At 51.5% G+C, this 22,685-nt stretch overlaps 1 protein-coding gene across 1 annotated transcript in view; it reads right to left on the bottom strand.

Moving 5' to 3' along the window:
• The window catches only part of GPSM1 (G protein signaling modulator 1), a 124,435-nt gene that overhangs the window by 70,212 nt on the left and 31,538 nt on the right, over positions 1–22,685 (bottom strand). Inside the window, exons 5-9 of the mRNA XM_065418823.1 lie at positions 21,706–21,829; positions 19,377–19,492; positions 18,273–18,428; positions 12,242–12,350; positions 6,809–6,923 (exon numbers count right to left, since the gene is read on the bottom strand). Coding sequence (XP_065274895.1) covers positions 6,809–6,923; positions 12,242–12,350; positions 18,273–18,428; positions 19,377–19,492; positions 21,706–21,829 — 620 coding nt within the window. The remainder of the gene's footprint in view (positions 1–6,808; positions 6,924–12,241; positions 12,351–18,272; positions 18,429–19,376; positions 19,493–21,705; positions 21,830–22,685) is intronic.

The following is a 22,685-nucleotide window of genomic DNA, read 5'->3' as shown; positions in this document are numbered from 1 at the left end:
GCTGGGGTGGGGAGCTGCCGCACGGCTCCCTGGGCAGGGGGGGAGCTGCCACGGGGGGAGGGGGGTGCCTCAGGGCGGAGGGGGGGTGGGGAGCTGCTGCAGGGCTCGGGGAGGGGGCGGAGTAGAGGTGAGCTGGGGTGGGGAGCTGCCGCACGGCTCCCCGGGCCGGGGGGGGTGGGGAGCTGCTGCAGGGGGGCACCTCAGGGTGGAGGGCGGGTGGGGAGCTGCTGCAGTGGGGCGCCTTAGGGCGGAGGGGGGGGGTGGGGAGCTGCCGCAGGGCTCGGGGAGGGCGCAAGGTGGAAGTTTCGCCTAGGGCGTGAAACATCCTTGCACCGGCCCTGCCTCTGTCTGTTCCCCGTGCTGTGAATTGCTGCTATTAACGGTAACCATGCTTTTAGTACACATTGGGACCATCAGAGGCACCCATTAAAGTGCCTTGCAACCATCAACTGAGCCTCACTGCTCCCTTGTGAAGCAGAGGAGCAGGATTAACCTCCCCTGTGCATCAGTGACTTCAGCAAATTCACGCGGGGAGGGAGTTAGTCTAAGGCTATGGCTGCATTGCAATTAAAAACCCCTGGCTGGCCCAGGCCTGCTGACCGGGCTCCTGAGGCTCGGGCTAAGGGGCTGCTTAATTACAGTGTCGCTGTTCAGGCTCGGGCTGGAGCCTGGGTTGTAGGGTCCCAGCTGCAGCCCAAACCGGAACGTCTACACCACAACTACACAGCCCCTTAGCCCGAGCCCGCTGGCACGCACGGGCCAGCCGCGGGTGTCTAGGTGCAGAGTAGACCGACCCTAAGAGCCAGGGACAGAACCCAGGAGTCTGTACTCTCATTCCTGTGCCTGAACTACCAGGCCTTCTTTCCTCTCTTATTATACACACACCACTATTGTGACACACACACCGTAATCACACACAGGGTCACTGCAACGGCACTCAACATTTACCCTAACAAATCTGAGCATTTCCTTGTCTCTCTTGAAGTGAAAGCTCATTCTTACACAGCGCAAATACATGTTTTAGTGACAGCCCATGTCCTATAGTTGTTTCCATGGGTGCAGATACACGTAGAGAGATACAAAGACAAATGTAACAGGAGTACTTGTTAGACAAATATGCTTCTGTTCCACAGAGGAATACAGCTGTGAAAAACCTCTGTAGCAAAGGACAAAACCCAGGGGTGGGTTGTCAAAATTCATCTGGTTTGGGGCTTCACTGAAAGTCCTAACTCAGGCCTAGGTTAAGTGATCATTTCATCCACTGCTGAAATGCAGCTACATCTGGGGTAGAACATGGCAGCTTTTTAACACAACCTCTAGAGAAGCTACAATTTCTGCTTTAACAGGAGGTGAAGAAGAATGTTGTATCCAATCAGGAAAGCTGCAGTGAGCAGGAAAATAAAGATTAGGCTGACTGGTCAATGTTGTCCTGTGAGCGGGAGCTGGGGGGAGAAGAGCCCTGACACTGAGACATTGGACCAATACCAGATTTTCCAACTCAGGTGAAAAAATTCTGGCTTTTTCCCCCCCACAGTAGAAATTGGTCTGTATCAGTAAACTGTAGCCAGATAATCTCCAACATGCTGGAAAACCGGTAAGCCCCACCCCCCAATCACACCGCACCCAGCTTCTGGTAAAAGATGCCAAGAAGCCATGCTTCAGAAATTGCCACATCACTGAAAGAAAGGACAGTATTTACCTCCCCTCTCGGACATGCCCGAGAAGCTGCGGTGAAGTCCCTCCCTGGCAGGCCATAGTTCGTTAAGGAAAGCTCCGATGTTTGCCACAGGCCCACCGTTCACTTCCTCTCACTCCCGCGCTCCCCTCCGTCGGTTGCTTTTCTTTATTAATTTATTTATTTATTTTAGAACATTTTGTCCTTCTCCTTGGAACAAACCTGACCCTGGAAACCCGATCACTGGCACTGCTGATGAATGAGGTCATTATAACCTATAAAAGCCTCAAACAAACAGTGCCGTCTGATTAACGCAGCCACTCTCTCGCTCGGTGATAATTAGGCACGTAGACCGGCCTCGCTTTCAGTCAGTCATAAACGCGCTCAGATCAAAGGGGGACATGAAATCCGGCTTTGGATGCTAACCCAGCCCAGCACTAGCCTTGGGCTTGGAGGGGACAATGGCAAGGTTGATGGGCCTAAGATTTGCTGTCCCTCCCCAATTCACTCCCTTGCATAAGAATTAGTTTCAATTATCAACCTTCCCCTCCCCCGTCTCTCTTTAGCCCTGCAAAAGGCTTAACCCTCCCAGCACTGGCTGATCTCCAGGGGTTTGATGTCTTGAGGACTGGGGAAGCTAGGGGCATGGTGCTAGGGAGTGGGGACAGTTTCTAGATGCTGGGAGGGGGAGCAAGCCACCCCATGTGCCTCTCCCTGGTGGGAAGCCCAGTCTTCCTCCGGGCTCAGCTCAGCTCCAGTCCTGCGTTCACTTGGGAACCAGCATGTGGGGGAGTCGTATCAGGGAGGCAGGTCTCGAGGAAGGAGGTGTGAACAGCACTAAGTACCGAGGCCCCAGCTCCGGATCTTCCTGTCTACATGGGGAAACAGATTAGCTGAACACCAGCGCTCTAATTATACATCTCTCCATGTGGACGCAATTTTGGAATAAAGTGACTTTTCCCCCCACATAGCTTAAACCGCTTCCAACGCAACGTGGAAAAAAAAGGTTGCTTTTATTCCAGATCAGTGCGTCGGCCCAGGGAGCGGCACCGCCAGAGCCAGAGCAGTATAATTAGACTAGTACAGCTTATTAGCAACCTCGGTTGGCAGCAAGATGCTGCTATTATCCAAAAGTTTCCAGTAAGCCAAAGGCACGTGCCTGAGACGGCAGCATGGGGCGGCCCCATGGGGACCCGCCGCCTGCACAGGAGGTAACGGGAGCCCCGGCTGGCATCCGGCGCTGCAGGTTGGAGGGAAGGCTGTGGGCAAGGAAGGTGGCAGTGGGGAGGGGAGTCCTGGGGATTCATGCTTCCTCTCCTTCCCCTCTCCCGGCTGCACTCTGCCCTGGCACCAGGGACCAGGCTCAGCACATCACAGAACTTCCTTCTCTGGCTGCAGCCCTGCAAACCTGCCTGTGGCCAGGGCTTGCCACGGGGAGCAGGGGCTACTGGGATGTCAAATAGTTATCAATCAGCAGCACGGCAGCTGCCAGTCTCCAAATCCCATTCACGTTAAAGTGAGTGGGACGGGATCGGCTCTTGGGCTGGCGTCGCCAATGACCGAAAGCAGCCTGTCTCGGGACTGCAGATAACCAGCATCCACTGTGTAGTTCTGCTTGTCAATTTCCCCACGTAGACAAGCCCTGTTATACAGTGGGAGCCCCGTCAGCTGGCTGCCTGCCCACCAGGTGGGATCATCAAACACCCCCAGCCCCCGGAGCTCCATCGCACTAGAAGACTGAGGCAACGTGGCCACGCCACGTGGGGGCATCTTGGCCTGCTGGGTCTGCTGTGTGGCTAAACATTGCGTCTCAGATGGGCACACAGGCGCTTTTCAGCCACACTCAGTTCTGTCGTAGAACCAAAAACCAAGGAAGCAAATCCAACTTCTAGGTTAATTCCTGCCGCCATTCAAAACAAAAACATCTGCCAAAGGGAGGAGGCTTCTAATGAGGTGTCGCAAACAATGGAGGACCCGAGCTAATTAATTGACGAACAGAGCTGTGGAAGGACGGCCTTGCAAAATGAGGCCGATCGCCTGGTTGGTACGGCTGCAGCCTTCCAAACTAGCTTTGAGAGAGCTCAGCTCAGCTTCCACTGCAGCACAGGGCCTGAGCCCGGCCGAAAGCGTTTACAGCTCAAGTGGAATGAATCCTCTGGAAAGGCCTTTGGTATTTCAACTCCCGGCTACACCTTCAAAATCAACACGCTACGCAAACAGGGATGGCTAATTTCATTTCAGAAACACACTCAGACCGCTGTGCGATCCTCTTTCAATCTGCTGCCAATAACAAAATAACCAGCGCGAGAGAAAAGTGTCAGCCCTAATAAGGTCATATTGAACTAACCAACAGCCCCCCAGGACGTTACTGCATCTATGGGGAGAAACGAGGTCTGTCTGATGCATGAAAGATATTGGTGTAAGAGAGGCCATCGCTAGATATGAATTGTTCTGGGGGTACTTTGACACTAGTTTTCGGCATGCTGAGGGCCTGTTTTCATTGTGCTCTCCAAGAACACACACACTGCAAGCACCGTCCTTCCAGTCAAGAACTGCAGGGCACCATTTGGTGACACGCCGTGTTTTCCCCCTCACCCACAGGGGCCTGGGAACGGCGAGACTGGGATGAGATACGGAATCTGGCTATGAACACAGGCCATGTGGGGTCAGCCAGCCCATTGCCACCATGCTAAGTCGTGGCTGCCCCACTTCCAAAGAATGGAAACCCCGGCGCAGTGGCGACGAGAGCTGCTTAGAACAGGTTGGGCCAAACGGGTTTTCATCCGAATTCCCCAATTCGTTGAAACCAAAACCTTCCACAGAGACCGTTTGATTTCGATGACGTCTCAGGAAAGCCAGGCAGGATTCTGACCGACCCAGCCTGCTACACCCTGGGCAGCTTTCAAAACCTGCCTGGTGTCCTGCCGGTTCCTCTGTCTAACTTCAGCAACCCACCTGCCAGGCTACAGGGAAACAGGATTCCAGAGTCTGCAGTCCCAGGGGAAGGGACTTCCAGGTCCTGTGGCCACAGGCCAACCAGCCAGGCAGAGTGCCCCGGGGTCATTTCCAGAGTCCATGATCACAGACCCCAGGGTCTTCCCTTTGATAGAGAATGTTAAATGTTTTTGTTTATATTCCTAATTGGAACGAAAGCAAAGTTGAAACATCAAATCCTCCGTGAAATGGAATTGCCTGTCTCCGCACAGCTCTCCTCCCTCGATCCACCCCACCCTCAAATCGGCAAGGGATTTGCAGAGTTCTGCTCTGTTACATCCTGGTTCGGGTTTCATTGCTTAGATCTGAAGGTCTACCAGGGGAGCATAGAGAAACCTGTCCAGGGCACAGTGGGGGGGGGGGGGGGAAGGAAGGGGGGAAAGGGGGATATCAAAGCTCTTTTGTCCACTGCAACAAAGTCATGCAGCATCTCGCCTTTTCTCTTGGGAACCAGGGAAATGCCTGTAGAGCTTTCAGGGATGAGTCAGGCCCTGGGATGCTGAGGCATGTCACTCACTGCAGGTCAATGCAAGGGCTTGCTGGAGGCTCCTTCCTGGGGCGCCCATGAGTGGTCAGACAGCCAAACAAACAGTTACCACCCTTTGGAAATTTGCGTCATCACCCAGAGCAGTCAGAGGGCCGTCCGGAGCTCAGCGGAGTGTTGCAGGAGAGGAAATAGTGGGTTTGTTGCCCGTCACATGAGGATTTCATTCAGAATTCATAGCGATGCTGTTAATCTGCATCTCTCCGCTCCCTGGAGCCCAGTTCTCCACCACCCTGCACCTTGGCTCATGTACACACCTGTGCAGAGCATGGCACCAAATCCGGACTCTGCACTCACTCACACCACTGGCACTATTTCCCGCCCATGTGGCACAGCAGAAAACGATTCCGCAAGGGGCAAGAAAGGGGAGAATCAGGCCCCAGTCTTTTCCTGGTGACAAACCACAAAACCCCCTTTGTTCCCAACAATCGTCCTGGGCCTCCCTCCATCTACGGAACATTTAATGCAGCCATGCCCTATAGCACTCGCACCATTCTCTTTGCATCCTTCTCCCACTCCACCTTTCGCATCTTCTCCCGCGTTGCTCCTGATGCCTGGAAATACCTCCCTCTTCACACGCACCAAATGATCTCCCTCCTCCTCCAGGAAGCCCGCACTTCTCCCAGCCCTGAAGTCCCCATCTCTCAGCAACCACATAAACACAGATCTCTGCATCACCTCGGGTTTTTGCAGCCACCTGATGTACTGCATTTGAACTGTTTTGTCTGCCTCAGGTGTCCATCAGACCCCGGCAGTCAGGGACCTATGTCTATCCATGTGATTGTAAAGCAACAAGAGTGCTGTCAGCATTTAGCAACAACAAAGACGACGGTGATGAGCAGCGTTTTGCCTTCAGCTGGACAGCTCAGAACGAGTCTGAGGAAATGCCTCTTCACACGGAGGGCGGTCACAACCTGTGGAACTCACTGCGGCAGGAGGCCAGACAGTCAAATGCTGCAAAACTTTCCACTTAAGAAGAGGCTCCCACACGCTTCTGGATGCAAGGCAATCACTACAAGGGCCAGGACCTTTCCCCCATTGCTCGTGTCTAGATGTATTTTTGGAGAGGCTTTCACCTTGTCCAGAAACACTGACTATTGCCAGAGGCTGGATACCAGACTCGGAGGACCAACAGCAGCTCCTATTGTTTTAACTTTGCTTTACATTTAACACCAACTACGTGCAAGAAAACTAGCAGCTCCAAAGACACGTGAACAGAGCAAGAGGTCAGGAACCCCAACCTGCCTTATTTCAAGGAAAGGGGACTGTGGGGAAGTAAGGGGATATAGGTACAATGTAGTGGAGAGCCAGCCTCCCCGCCCGCGTAGACAGACTTGCCCTAGCTCCACTCCAGCTAACGCGCTAACAGCACCGTGGATGTTATGGCACCAGTAGTGACTCGGACTTGCTGCCTGAGCTTGGACCCAAGGGGTCGGGTGGGCTTGGAGGGCCAGCCAGTGCCGCAATGTCCACACTGCTACTTTTAGCGAGCTAGCTCCAATGGAGCTGGTTTGAGCCTGTCTGCTGCGGCTGGGAGGCACGCTCCCAGCTGCAGTGCAGACGTACCCAAAGAGACTCCAGTTCCTGAGACTTACCTTGCGCTTCGTAGCCAGCGGAATGACGGGTTGCATCCCCATTCTCATCGCCAAGGGCTGACTTCAGCTGGGCCACGTTCATTCGAGCCGTCAGCTCCCCATTCCGATCCCCGATCTGCAAAGCCAAGACCAGCAAGGGAGCTGTTGAAAGGGCAACGTGCCGTGGGCCTGCGTCCCCTGCGCAGATTCAGAAAGCCCCGGCAGACCCAGGCGACAGTGCATTACGGAGACAGCTCGGATACTCTCTGTGCCATCACTCCATCAGTGTCAGGCATTGTGGGACAGATACTGGAGGACTGTTATGGTCAACACCAGTAAAGCAGTGTCTACACTCACGCTGCATCAACCTCAGTACGTCGACCGTGGCTCAAAGCCACTCAGGGAGGTGGTGTTACTGCATCACCTTAATAGGGCACTAACATCAGTGGGGGACAAATGTAAGTGTAGACTCATGCACAACCAGGTCAGTGCAAGGCAGATCACGTCATTCTAACTTCTAACTTAGTAGTGTGTAGAGCAAGCCTTAGCAGCTGAATGGACAGTGCATCTGTGGGGCTTGGATATGCCTGGGTCACTACTAAACCAGAGTTGGATGCTCTAGAACAGGGGTAGGCAACCTGCGGCACGCGAGCTGATTTTCAGTGGCACTCACACTGCCCGGGTCCTGGCCACCGGTCCGGGGGGCTCTGCATTTTAATTTAATTTTAAATGAAGCTTCTTAAACATTTTAAAAACCTTATTTACTTTACATACAACAATAGTTTAATTCTGTATTATAGACATATAGAAAGAGACCTTCTAAAAACGTTAAAATGTATGACTGGCACATGAAACCTTAAATGAGAGTGAATAAATGAAGACTCGGCACACCACTTCTGAAAGGCTGCTGACCCCTGCTCTAGAAGAATTCCATTCTGGAGCAGATCCTTGGGTTTTATGTTCTCCCCAGTGATATCCCACAAGAAACTGCCCCAAAAGAGGTCTTTTCTGAAAGTTAATGACACTCTGGTGAGTAACATCCTTGTGAAATGTCTGTATTAACACTACATGAGGAAACAGGGATACTTAATGATATTGTGCTTTAAAGTCCGTGGCCAAGCCGGGAGAAACAGGTTCCCCGCCCAGACAGGAGAGAAGCCAGCTATTTACCTGGCACCTAGGTAAATTAAGCATGGTGGAATCAAAACAATGGAAGCCCCATTTACATATAAGGGGACGGGAAGCCTCCAGTAAGGGAGAAACAGTCTGAGGCCATGCTGCCACTTGAAACCAAGTCACTGAATTCAGGAATATATAAGCAAGGACAGAAGCAACCTTTGGCATCCGTCACTAGACAACCACAAGGGAATGCAAGCTGAGAAAGTTGGGTCCTTTAACCATGGGGGTGGGAATGAAGTGTCTGGTACCTGAATATAGGTGAGAAGCCTGCTTAGGCAAAGAACTTGCACCTAGGAAGACAAGGGAAGCCAGCACCTTGTACTTCTGTGGAAGGTCCTGACTGAGAGAAAGTGAGCCAAGGCTGGCAAGAAGAGAGACTGGCGAGAAAAGCCATCTGGAACAAAGCCTGTACCTTGCTAGATTAAGTTTTAGATGCATGTTTTCACTTTTATTTGCTTGTAACCCTTTCTAACTTTATTCCCCTTACTTGGCATCACCTATCCTATGCCCTGTTCATAAATTTGTTTTATTTTTACTATAGACTAACTAAGTGCTGGGTTATTTACCCCAATTAAGTTAATAAGCTGCAGTGTGCTTTTGTCTCTTTAAAGGAACAAACCTTATTATTTATTTATTAATTATTATTATCTATGAAATGTTTAGATGATTCCCACTTGTTTCAGATGACCTTAAAGGAAGAATTAATATCCGACAGAGAAATTCTGGCAGCGGACTGCTTGTGGGCACCTATCAAAACACAGGGGTCCTGAAGGGGGCATATGGGGACAGAGATTTCTGTCCTAATCCTGGATCTCCCGTAACAGAGATGCCACTTTGCTGTGAACGGAGGTGTTCCTGGGCAGGGTCTGAACGTTGGGACGTGGGCCACATTTTTTTTGTATTTACATCCCTTGCTCTGTCTATCTTGGAGCAATTAATGTCCCTAACCTGTCTCTTCACTCCCTAAGAGCAGACGAAGGCTAGAAATGAATGCGTGCCCTCCCCCCGTATCCCTGAAACGGACATGATTTTTCAGCACCACTCCATATTTAGCAACATGGGGGAGTTTATTAGCCACCTGCCATGAGCAACCCCCTTCCGACACTGCCCTGTAATCAAAGCCACCAGCCCACAAAGAGCACAGCATTGTAAACCCTCAAAGGCTTCCCCCCGCCACCCCCAGGAGCAGTCAAGGCTGCTATTGTTTCTGTCCTCCCATCCCGCTCATCTGCAATGCCAACAGCTGAACCTCCATCTGGCTGTGAGTAATCAGCGCCACGCTGGAAGACTCCAACCCAAAGCCGAAAAGTCAATTTGTTCTCAAATGAACAGGGCCAACGAACAGTGTTTCTTCTGAATGGCTGACAAGTATAATTAAGTGTATAATTAGGCTGGTGTGTTAGCCCTACCCCGAGATTTAGCCAAGCTATCAGAGGCAGGAGAATGTACAAAGCACTTATAAATGGTGGTTTCAATTAATGCTTCAAAAGGGCAATTTCGTCAACTGGGGAAAGCTTTAAAGGGACCATGGCTGATTTCCGCATATCAGGCTGCAAAGGGTAAACAACAAAGCACTTTTGCTGTCTAGATTTCTAAGCCACCTGAAAAGCCTTTGGCTTGATCTATATCAGAAAAGCTGCATCCATATAACTAGATCACTTAAAACTGATCTAGTTACACCAGTGCAAAACCCTAACGGAGACACACTTAAACTGGTTTTGCTCTCGCTTATATTGATTTAGCTCAAATTGATACAAGCGAGGTTTGAACACGTTTAAATGCAGCTCCGGGGTTTGGACTCGGGTAGCTAGCTCGATAATATAGATCGGAAAAGCAACATGTCAAAAACCCCACTGGCTTGGACTTCAGGCTATGAGCCACGTTCAGATCGAGGGCAAAGTGGGTGAAACTTCACTGATGCCATCTGTGGGGTTTGCCCTGGGTCTGAACGCGCCCAACGTTTGTGGACAGAGAAAAGTGTTTTCTGGGGTAGTTATATGGTTGCTTTGGCTACCGCTGGATTAGCAACTATCTTGTGCTGACGCTTTCAGTTATCTGTGCCCCAAGAGGCACTATTATATAAACATAAAAATCACGGCACACAATTTTAGGCTTGCAGATGGTATTTTTCAGTCATTTCCCTGGCAGCGGTTTGAGCCACTCGAGGCAAGAGGTGCTAATGCCGTCCTTAAAAGATGAGTGACGCTTGTCTGGCTTTGGGTCGGAAACACAGACCAAGGCCTGACTTGCTTTTCTGCCCCAGCCAGGCCTCTGTTTGCAAACCTGGGTGGAAGGCTCAGGAGAACTGGCTTCTAAGGGGCTTCCCAGCACTTCTAAGCCAGAAATAAGGTGAGAAGAGCCACATGGGGCTATTCTGGCCCCTCCACTCTGAACCTAGAGGCACCCAAGCAAGAGCAAAAACAGGATTGGGAGGAGAAAAGTAACCTAACATTTTAAAAAGTGGTTTGGTTCTAGAATACAACACTGTGACACAAGGGGTGTGACACTGTATGGAATACGGGAGGCACTTTATGATACTGTTGATACCAATATTATAAAATTGCAAGGAATCTGACCAGATATGCCATGTGAGGTATCTGTGAAAATGTTATGATTTGCCAAGTATGATAATCTCATGTATATGTTTGTATCACCTTTGTATTGTAAGTTATAGATATGTAGAGCATGTCTGTGTTTCAAAACCTGTGCTGTGTTTCTGGGTGACACCCCCACACAGATTGGCATCAGCACTGCCTAGCCTGTTCAGTGGCCCATCAAGGGTCACCAGCGGTACAATGAACCCATTGAAAGGAGCTAGGGGCTACACCTATTGAGTCAGCAAGGCACGTGGTATGTCTGTGGACAGAGAACTCTAAGGCTTTTCCAGGCCATGTGCTGGGAAGCTTGTGTTTGGGACAGAGGAAGTACAAGCCACGTGGCAAAAAGACTATAAAAGGCTGCGGCATCAGCTCCATTTTGTCTTCATTCCTGCTTCTTACCTCTGGAGTAACTTCTCTACAAATGAAGCTCTGAACAAAAGACTGAATGACTCATCCAAGCCGTGGATGTTCCAGGGGGACTTTCAAGCCAGCAAACTCACCAACACTGCCAAGAAACTGCTACATGGACTTTGAAGTCTCTGTACGTATCTGAGTGCTTTATCATTTACCAACTCCCTTCTTATTCTTTCTTTTTTCTTTATAATAAACCTTTAGTTTTAGGCACTAAAGAATTGGCTGGGAGCGTGGGATTTTGGATAAGATCCAACCTAATATTGACCTGGCAATGTGGGGTTCAGAAGAACATTTTGTATAGTGGGCAGAGTTTTTCAAATAACTCTCACTGTACTGGACCTAGGTGCTGATTGGGAGTCAGAGAACTGGAATGTGATAAGGGGGCTGTGTGATTTCTTTTTTTTTTTTTTAACTTGATGACCAGTGTGGGAGATCAGAAGTACAGTCTGTGACTGGTTGGTGAGTTTAACTTCAGTGTTAATCACCAGTTTTGCGAGTCTCTGCTCCCTCTTTTGCAGCCTGCCCCGCCCTTGGCATTTTCAGAGAGGGCTACCCCACGCACCCCGGGCCACAAGGGGGATGGCTCTTATTTTTTCCCATCTTTACTCAGAAACTTTCCCTGCCCCTTTCTCCATCATGTTCCTTATGGTGCCGCAGGGAGCTGCCAGCCCTGGGTAAAACAATGTTTCCGCTCACCCAGAGATGTGGCCTCATGTTGCATCTGAAGAGAAAAGCCGTCACCTATCTCTTTCAGACCCCCTGATCCTCTCCAAAACAGGACTGGGCTCTGAGTCAGCGACATGTTCTCTGAGCTCAGCCAAAGTCACACAGCCCAGGTCTCAAATGCGGGTAATTCTCCCACGTGCTTGGACACACGTTGTATTTAGGTTCCTCCATGCCAGCTGGAGCCCACCAATGCAGAATAGCCTGGAAAGCGGGGCCCACCCTTTCCTTTTTGCCTTGGCAAACACCCCCCAAAAACCGTGCCGAGCAAGCAATTTGCAAACCAGGGCCGAGTTAGCCAGGTACAGTAACTATATTAGCAACAATTAAGACGCAGCTGGGGGAGGTCTCCCATGATGAGATTTTTCCAGCCTAGGTTTGCAATCCTCAAAGATAGCACATAAAAACCAAGCACTGCACAGGCTGGAAGCTTTCAAGACCGGAGAAGAACTCCCTCAGCGTGTCTGATTAGCATAATCCACGTCCTCCTCCCAGCAGGGAGATCTGGTTGGCCCGGATCCGGGCCAGTTCGTCTTACCTCTTGGGAGATTTCAAGATGTTTCCTTGCAAAGCGCAGGGCTTGGTCATGGTTCCTGAGAGAGACATAGGCATTTCCTAGACTCCAGCAGGCTCTTCCTTCTCCCACTCTGCAAAACAGGAAATCATCATCCATAGGCGTTCTTGAGACGCAGCAAAAACCAGCCATTTCAGGATGTTTCTGGCCTCTCCTTGGAAGCCTCAAAGGCCCTGTTTCCATGCCGATTTCTGTGCCCACTTTTGCACACACAATCAAGCCTGCGGGTGAAATCCTGATTCTATTGAAGTCAACGGCAAAGCTCCCATTGATATCAATAGGGTCGGGATTTCACTCCATATCTTATAGAGCAGCTATTTGCACGGCATCTCACTGCACCTGGAAAAGTGGCTGCACACTTACAAGCCGCGCGTGCAAGCTGGCTGTGCAGAATGAGGGCACAGCTCCTTTTGTGAAGGCAACCAGCTGGGACAGCTGACGTGGGCAGAGAAATCACAGGCCCTGGGGAAAAAAATGGCTCTAGACATTAAAAAGCCTGGGCCAGATAATCAGTGGTGTAAATCAGTGGAGCCCATTAACCGCAATAGAGCTCCATTGATTTACGCTGGCGGGGGATTTGACCCACTGGGTGCAGGGTCAACAGTCAAGAGGGGGATTTATTTGAAGTGCCTTGTGGATAAAATGGCCTTTTGAGAATTCCTTCCTTCCTGAGACTGGTTTTAATCACTCCAAAACCACCTTGATTTTTTCTCTCCGGTCTCCAAATCAGTTTTCCCCCTTGCCGGACTTTCCCTCGTCCTGGGGCGAGCAGCTGCCTCTGCAGCACTCCCACCCCCCCGGAGAGCAGAGGGGTGGGAAACTGGCAATCACTCTGGGGGTCCCCCGTGCAGCAGAGCACAGACGTGGCCATCGTCATCTTCCAACCACCACCAGATGTTCAGCGGGCTGCTGTCCCTGAACTCTCCCCCGCTACCCCCTGGCGATTAACCCCTTCGCTGCGCACACACGTTCCCACAGCAACAGTGACAGGGCAGCCAAGAGCAGCCCCCTTTGCTCACGGGCCAGGGAGGAATAAGCAGGAGCGTAGCACGGATCAAACACAGCAACAATGCAACCTGCACATGGCACTGGCCTTTCAGTGGGCGGCCCCATGGGCCACACACAGACTGCAGCAGCCGACAATAACCTCAGTTACCTCCTCCTCCAGGGCGCAGCTTTTCACAGTCCACCCCACTTGACTTCAGGCATGAACCTGAGAAAGCAGGCGAGTTTTACCCCAGGCCCTGAGGGTCGTCAGGCTGTCAGAGCAGCAGGGGAAGGCCTCCCTGCACTGAGAATGCCCTACTAGTGCCAGCCCCCAGCTCTTGTGAGCTAGGGAGTGCTAGAGAGACTGCCCACTAGCACACAACTAGCCCAATGGCATGTGTAGTAAAAGGAGTACTTGTGGCACCTTAGAGACTAACAAATTTATTAGAGCATAAGCTTTCGTGGGCTACAACCCACTTCTTCGGATGCATATAGAGTGAAACATATATTGAGGAGATATATATACACACATACAGAGAGCATGAACAGGTGGGAGTTGTCTTACCAAGTCTGAGAGGCCAATTAAGTAAGAGAGGAGAAAAAAAAAAAAAAAAAAAAAAAACTTTTGAAGTGATAATCAAGATAGCCCAGTACAGACAGTTTGATAAGAAGCAAGTGTGAGACTCACACTTGCTTCTTATCAAACTGTCTGTACTGGGCTATCTTGATTATCACTTCAAAAGTTTTTTTTTTTTTTTTTTTCTCCTCTCTTACTTAATTGGCCTCTCAGACTTGGTAAGACAACTCCCACCTGTTCATGCTCTCTGTATGTGTGTATATATATCTCCTCAATATATGTTTCACTCTATATGCATCCGAAGAAGTGGGTTGTAGCCCACGAAAGCTTATGCTCTAATAAATTTGTTAGTCTCTAAGGTGCCACAAGTACTCCTGTTATTTTTGAGGATACAGACTAACACGGCTGCTACTCTGAAACATGTGTAGTAAAAGGACAGGTGCCTATTATGTACCATGGAGCGGAACCCCATGCTACTCCAGGGGTGCAGGCGGGGGGACCTACGGAGCCCCCCTAAACCTGTTCATGAGGAAGACACCATCAGGGGATGGGCTATTGGAGGGTTTCTAATTTTCAGCGTTTTTTTTTTTTTTTTTTAAAGGAGATTGTGACTCACTTTTTAGGGTTAAACATCATCCCCCCACTCCCACGTTTAAGCATTTCCTGTGAAGTAACCCCTCCGTGCTCTGCTCTCCTCTCCTCAGAGCCAGCTCCCAGGGAGGCCGGAAGATCTTTACGGCTCACCAGCCTCCCATAAAGACTGCGCCCAGCCCCACACAGGAATGTATCACCTCTGTATTGTTCAGCCTGTGTTTGATAAACACCTGTTCCCTAGGTTTTGCTTCTGTGCTGCTTTTACTAGCAACAACCTAAACACAGAATATCCCCTCTCAAGGCCCACCAGCCCCCTTAATGTCCAATGGACTCCTGGGGGGCTGCTGGGAAAGAGAACGCTCTCCATCTCCCAGCAAGCCATCAGAACCGGCATCTAAGACAATGAGGTTTCTTGGTTTCTGATCAGACAGAAAATGCCCAGAAATATGCAGGCTGTCTCCATTTTAATGTCCATGCTCCATCTAGTGGCAGGAGTTAGCAGGGGCGCTGGGAGGATTTTTATAGTGGGGATGCTGAAAGCCATCGAACAAAGCTGCAAAGTCAGTCTGCGATAGAAGTTGTGCATTCGCTTGCTATTATTCCTTCAAGCCAGAGGGTGCTGCACCCCCAGCACTCTTTGGCCCAGCGCCCCTGGGGACTGGAGCGTGCCAAAGGCTCTTTGGAAATTGCTCTGTATGGGGCCAGTGAGTGGTATTTTCATAGCCTGATTAGACAGGAAGGCCTATTTCAACACACCTAGTCCATCCTCCGAGTGCAAGGCTGTTCTTCGTGCAGATCTGTAGCACTTTCTCCTATCTCGCTTTCACGGACTCACAGAAGTTAGAGCTGGAAATGACCCTTTGTATGGCTACACTGCAATCACGGGCTGTGACTGCAGCTCCTGTAGACCTGCCGCCCATTCCTCTCCCTGCCGGCGCAGAGTTGTTCTTTACATCCCATTCAAGCGCTTGGTCTAGTCTCCAGCGATGGCGCTTCCACCACTTCCATAGAGGGACCATCCCACAGCCTGAGGGGTCTCCCTGTCAGATGACCCAAGTGACAGGGGGTCTCCCCTTGGGGGACAGTTGTAGGACGCTCACTAATTAGACTTCACATTAAAGCAACACCAACACAACACTATGGCTTCTCACTCTGAACATCTGAGGCTTTTCATTCAGATTCTGCCTGAAACAGTCCCTGGCTCACTCCATCCTTTCTATTCTACAGACTGGTCAGCTTCACCTCAGTCTCTGGAAAAATCATGGAGCAGGTCCTGAAGGAAACCATTTTGAAGCACTTGGAGGAGAGGAAGGTGATCAGGAACAGTCAACATGGATTCACCAAGGGCAAGTCATGCCTGACCAACCTGATTGCCTTCTATGAGGAGATAACTTGGTCTGTGGATATGGGGAAAGCAGTGGACGTGATATATCTGGACTTTAGCATTTTGATACGGTCTCCCACGGTATTCTTACCAGCAAGTTAAAAAAGTATGGATTGGATGAATGGACTATAAGGTGGATAGAAAGCTGGCTAGATTGTTGGGCACAACGGGTAGTGATCAACGGCTCGATGTCTAGTTGACAGCCGGTATCAAGCAGAGTGCCTCAGGGGTTGGTCCTGGGGCCGGTTTTGTTCAACATCTTCATTAATGATCTGGATGATGGGATGGATTGCATCCTCAGCAAGTTCGCAGATGACACTAAGCTGGGGGGAGAGGTAGATACGCTGGGGGGTAGGGATAGGGTCCAGAGTGACCTAGACAAATTGTAGGATTGGGCCAAAAGAAATCTGATGAGGTTCAACAAGGACAAGTGCAGAGTCCTGCACTTAGGATGGAAGAATCCCATGCACTGCTACAGACTGGGGACTGACTGGCTAAGCAGCAGTTCTGCAGAAAAGGACCTGGGGATTACAGTGGACGAGAAGCTGGATCTGAGTCAGCAGTGTGCCCTTGTTGCCAAGAAGGCTAACGGCATATTGGGCTGCATTAGTAGGAGCATTGCCAGTAGATCGAGGGAAGTGATTATTCCCCTCTATTCGGCACTGGTGAGGCCACATCTAGAGTACTGCGTCCAGTTTTGGGCCCCCCACTACAGAAAGGATGTGGACAAATTGGAGAGAATCCAACGGAGGGCAACGAAAATGATCAAGGGGCTGGGGCACATGACTTATGAGGGAGGCTGAGAGAACTGGGCTTGTTTAGTCTGCAGAAGAGAAGAGTGAGGGGGGATTTGATAGCAGCCTTCAACTACTTGAAGGGGGGTTCCAAAGAGGATGGAGCTCGGCTGTTCTCAGTGGTGGCAGATGACAGAACAAGAAGCTATGGTCTCAAGTTGCAGTGGGGGAGGTCTAGGTTGGATATTAGAAAACACTATTTCACTAGGAGGGTGGTGAAACACTGGAATGGGTTACCTAGAGAGGTGGTGGAATCTCCATCCGTAGAGGTTTTTAAGGCCCGGCTTGACAGAGCCCTGGCTGGGATGATTTAGTTGGTGTTGGTCCTGCTTTGAGCAGGGGGTTGGACTAGATGACCTCCTGAGGTCTCTTCCAACCCTAATCGTCTATGATTCTATGATTCTTCTACGGAACAGCTCCTTCCATATGCCTCACAAGCAGTAGATCATTCTCACAACACCCCTGTGGGGTGGGGATTTGTAACCCTATTTTATCAATGAGGAAACTGAGTCACGGCGAAGTGAAGTGGTTCCTCCAAGTACCCTAGTGAATCAGTGACAGATCCAGGAATAGAACCCATGAGTCCTGATTTCCCAGTTCACTACTCCACCCCTTGTGTGAAAACCCTAGTTATACACAGCCAAATATTCAACTGGGCCTGGTTTTGGATGCCCAGCTTGGGCTGATTTTCAGAAGGGGTGGCGCATCCGCAGTGCCCATTGACTTCATCTGGGGCGTGGGTGCTCAGCACCTAGGAAAAACAGGCCCTTTGTGGATGTCCAATTTGAGACACCCTCTTAGCGAGGCCATGTCCACTCTTTGGGTGCTTTGACCACCCCCTTTAATGGCACAGCAGATCATTCAACTCAAATGCTCTCCCAGCTGGATACTTCCTTCTCCATTTTGCAATGCTCATTTCTTCTCGTCGTTTGCCAATTCCTTCCCTTGAATCTTTCGCACTGTATGAAGCTGAATATCCATCTTGCTCAGGTTTTAAGAGGGTCGTTCGCAGAGATCCTCAACAAGCTGGTTGAAAATTCAGTTAAGGACCTGCAAGAGACTCGAAACCCGGCGTGGCAAAGCTCAGGAGGCAGGAAAACTTCACACAAGGCTGGAGGTAGACGCCGTAACGCGTTGGTAATCATTTAACTATGGAGCAAAATGCATTTCCCTAACTATTCCGGGTGACACACCATTTGTTCTCAAATGCCATTTCTGGTCACATCAGAGTGGAATCTTATCGCACCTTCTCAGAGCTTCCATTATGAGCGAGACACAGCGGTGGGGCTTTTGGGTTCACTCACTGCTCACTTTGTTCCTTAGGGAGAAGCTATTTTTACATCCTGGCGGGTGCTCACCAGGAGGTTGCTGGGATAAACAGGAGTAGCAGCTGGGACAGAGGGCTGAACACAACCGACCTTTAGTAATTCTCACCAGAGAGCTGATATCACCCCCATTAACACAGCTGGGCGTGGGGCTTTGCCCCCATTGTAGGAGCTGGACCATCGGAAAGATTTATGAGTCTGCTACTATTGCAGAGCTAACGGTCTTAGTCCTTTAGCCCTAAAGGCTCAGGCTTTTAGTCTGAGAGACGCCAGGTTCGATCCCCACTGAGGCCATTACACTAACAAGGCACAGATACGGTCCCAAATCTCTCACCTGTCCCCCAGCTCCTGCGCTATCAGCAGGTGCTTTAGATGGTACTCGATGGCTCGCTCGTAGTCTTGGAGCAACGTGTAAGTGTTTCCGAGGCTGTAGCAAGCCTGAGCTTCTACTGCTTGGTCTTTCAGTTGTCTGGAGAGTTGGAGTGTTTTCCTGCAATAAACAGATGGAGACACAGACACATTCATGCACAGCTCACCTGTAAGCCAGGGAGAAATGCTGATCCACTGAGGGCAGGTTCCTTAGGGAGTTTATCTGAAGCCAAAGAATGCCACATTCTAAGGGGGTGTCTGCACTGGAGGTGGGATTCCAACTCATGTAGACATCCCGGTGTTAGCTTTGACGGAGTGAGTGCGCTAAAAATAGCAGTGTAGCCGCTGAGCGCCAAGTATGATCTCAGGTACATGCAGGGTGACTCGCTGCTCGGTCAGAGCTAGCGCGGTATGGCTACCCAAGCTGGAAAATTTCTCTCCAGCTCTAGTGTGGACATCCCTAAGACCTGCTGATGGCTGCCCCCGTCTTCCCAACCCAATGCTGTACCTCCACTGGCTTCAGTGCTTTACACCAGGGTGAATTTAGCCCCATTGTATCGATAAATTCAGCTCTGCTCTGTCAAGCAGAACCAACGGAGATAAGTTTTGGGTACGTGGAGGTCTGCAGAAAGGCTGGAGACTCTGTCACTCCTCCTGTTACCCAGCAGCCTGTCCCTGCTCTTTTGGGATGTAGCCTCCTTGGGCACAGCAATTCCAGCACCAGCACGGCAGAGCGTTGCTTTGGAGAATCTGGGAATTTGGACTATAACAACATGCACCAACTATCCTCTGTACAAGTTACACAAGTGGCCAGCAGGGGGCGATATGATGCACATATCAATTGGGAGCCAAGCGCCGGCTGGAGAAAGACCAGACAGACCCTCCCTCGAACCCGCTCCAGTTCCCTGTGGGTGGCTTATACCTAGTGCTTGAAGCCCCGGGATGCATTACAACAGACCTGGGTTCCCGGGGGAATAGTTTCGCTCAGCCTGGCTGCTCTTGTGCATTCTGCAAAGGCAGAGAGCCCGGAGCCCGGCCTCGGCTTTCCCCAAACAGCCGTGGCACTTACTTGTAGTACTCCGCCGAGATGTCAAACCTGCCGAGGAAGATGTGCGCGTTGCCCAGGTTGCTGTACGCTCTCCTCTCGGCTGCTTTGTCCCCAAACTCCTTGGCGATGGCGAGTCGCTGAAACAGACACAGGCAGGCGCGTGAGAACGCATCAACTGCAGCCCCAGCGCCTCGGGGAAGCATGTGCTACTGCTGGCAACTGATGCCCTCTCTCCAAGGCCCAGACCCAGCCAGCCACTGAGGCACGTGCCTGTCAGCCCGCGATGGTCCTGCTGGCTTACAGGTAAGCGTGTAGTTAAGCGGTCAGCTGGATGGGGGAACAGGGGCCCAAATCAGCTGGAGAAGCGATGCGGCTGATCACTCCGCCGTAACGCCCATGGACGTGGGCGCAGAGCGAATCCCCTCCCCAACTGGCTTCGTCTCACCGAATCCCAGCCCCGCTCCTCATCCTTCCCTCCCTGGCTCTGCACTGCTCCAGCCGGGCCCATGTCTCGACCCTTAATTGGTTCTGCCCCACCCTCCCCTCTTCTCCCTGCCGCACCCTAGGCTTTGCACTGAGCCTGGAGCAGTGTCCCATGCCCTCCCCCTCCTTCCGACCCCATTGTACCAGGTGCTATTTCTGCAGTTCCGTCTTGGTCACTATCTATTGAGCTCCACGGCGAGTTGGCCTGACTTGCAAAGGGGCTGAGCTCCCTGCAGCTCCCTGGGAAGTAAATAAGCGCTAAGCTGCTTGCTGCAGGGACCGTGTCACTGCACCCATTGGCCGAGCATTACAGGCCTTTGTCACAACAAGCCTTCCCGAGGAGATGCCTTGTCAGCAGCTTGGTTAAACGCATTGTCGTCGGCAATTAGAACGAAGACTGGTAGGAGTTCAGAATGGAAGAGCCCTGCTAGGTTACCCACAAACTGCGCCCACGCTGTTTAGAGAAACTGCCCGTGTGGTTCCAAGCAAACCCCACCTGCAGGGCTGTAGGCCTGGCTGCCCATCCCAGGAAGGGGAGGCCATGCCCAGAAGCTGCCAGGCTGACCTGCTCCAGGCAGCTCTCCATCCGGCCGTCTGCCTGGGGCCTGGGACCCCCCCTGCTGGGGCCCACTCTAGGACCCAGCCTGCTTTCTGTAGCTTCCCCCAGCTGATCTCTTTTGGCCTTTATAGGAATCAGGTGCTCTCCAGGCAATCTGGCACCTTGCAAACTACCGGGCCCCACTCAGAACACAGTTGGCTGGCTGCAGCCCTCTGGCCCCTACGGGGAAGACTACGCTGTTACAAACCTGCTGGGACTTATCCCATCCCAGATACCTGCTGCGCTGCTAAAAACAGCCTGTGTGACCTCCCCGCTTGATGCTGCTCCCGCCGCCGCTGACACTAACTCAGGCCAGTTGGCATGGCAGGGCCAGCCAGTCACCGGGGGCCGGGTTACTCTTTGGTTGGGAAATCCTGGCCCCATCACAGCTTTGACTGTGTTCCTTCCCGGGGGAACTGTTCCATGCCGTGAGGCACTTGTCCTAGCAAAGATGGGGCCCAAGATGGGGCTCTCTCTGCTTGCACTGGAGCAGGGCCCCAGTAAAGCAAGGAAGCTGGGTGCCAATCACTTCCCAGTGGGCTGTTTCAAGCAAAGGAGGCGGCAAATCATTTGTTCTGCAGCACTGAGTCAAACGGTCTTGTCCTGTCAGGTTTCGCTCTGCAGCAGGTTATTTAGCACCACGGATCCGGCTGCATCTCTCCCCACTCCGCACAAGGGGCGTTCACGTCGGGGGTGGGTTTTAATCCAGTTAGTTTCTTGTTCAGGACAACAGCCGGCCCTGGTGACTCAAGGCCTCTATTTATGCCCAGCCTGAATCCTGGAGCTGCCTCCCGTCTGCCCAGCGGATGTGCCTCACCCCTGACGAGGGGAAGGACGGCTCCCAGGCGTGGGAGAGGAGCTCATCCCCGGGTTCTCTGCACAGTGCATCGATTGGGGCAGTGGTCGGCGTGTATATGAAACGCTTATACCTCAGGCGGATTGTTCCTGTGGATTGGTAAAAACACGGGCCTCTGGGAGTGGCCTCCAAACACCACTGATCTGTCTCCTGAGCACCAGCATCCGCCTTCAGCGCTCTGGTTCTCAGTGCTCTGGCCGAAGCATCTCCTACTCGGGGAGGGAGGCAGGGACAGCCCATCGTGCACAGAGTTTACCTTGCAGGGCAATATTCCCGATGACTGTTTTTCGGTGGTTCTTTACATAGCCTGTCAGTAACACGTGGCTAGCTCGCCTCATCTGACAGCAGCTGCCACATGAGAGGAAGCGACTGGATCGCCTATGCCCTATGAGAATGATCGACACCCTCCTTACCTCTTTGTGGAAAGCCGTGGCTTCGCTGAAGTTGCCAAGCAAGTACTGGGTGTTGCCGAGGTTCCCATAGGCTCGGCCCTGAGCGGCTCTGTCCCCAAGCTCCTTCACCAGAGACAGATTCCTCCTGCAAGAAATCAGAGCAGCATGTTCGGTCACTCTCAGCCAACAGGCATCCGGCTCCCATTGACCTTAACATGCGATACAGAGAGCCCAAGGTCAAAGTAAGCTGCTCTGAGGGGATACAGCTCTCCCGGGCCTGGGTAAACAGCTCCCCTCACAGAGCAATAGTCTCAAGTTGCAGTGGGGAAGGTCTAGGTTGGATATTAGGGAACACTATTTCACTAGGCGGGTGATGAAGCACTGGAATGGGTTACCTAGGGAGGTGGTGGAATCGCCATCCTTAGCGGTTTTTAAGGCCCAGCTTGACAAAGCCCTGGCTGGGATGATTTAATTGGGGTTAGTCCTGCTTTGAGCAGGGGGGTTGGACTAGATGACCTCCTGAGGTCTCTTCCAACCCTGATATTCTATGATCTGCCCCTCCTCCTCACCTGATGTGGCGAGATCTCCCCCTCCCATTTCAATCACCTTTAATCGCTGGGGAGAATGGTGCTTTTACGCCTTCAGACACAAGTGAGAGGTTCCACCTTGGGACACTTAGCATTTCACACAGGCCAGACCTTTCGCTGGCCCAAACCAGCGCCACTCCCTCAACTTCAGGTGAGCTGGGCTGATTTGCAGCAGCTGCCTGGGTGTTGAAACACCTTCCGGCCTGGTAAGAAATTGCAGGACTTTACAAAGGGAGAACAGTGTCATTATCCCCATTTTACAGATGGGGAAACCGAGGCACAGGAAGGGGACGTTACTTGCCCACGGTCACCCAGCAGGCCAGTGGCAGAGCTGGGAACTGAATGCATTACCACTGGTGCTGCTTCAGGGTCCCTTATTCGAACCATCTCTCCTTACACACAACTGCCCTGCTC

The sequence above is a fragment of the Emys orbicularis genome, chromosome 18 (genome assembly GCF_028017835.1).
Source record: "Emys orbicularis isolate rEmyOrb1 chromosome 18, rEmyOrb1.hap1, whole genome shotgun sequence".
Classification (NCBI taxonomy): domain Eukaryota; kingdom Metazoa; phylum Chordata; order Testudines; family Emydidae; genus Emys; species Emys orbicularis.
Note: the sequence above shows the minus strand (reverse complement) of the source record. Positions and strands in the feature narration are given on the sequence as shown.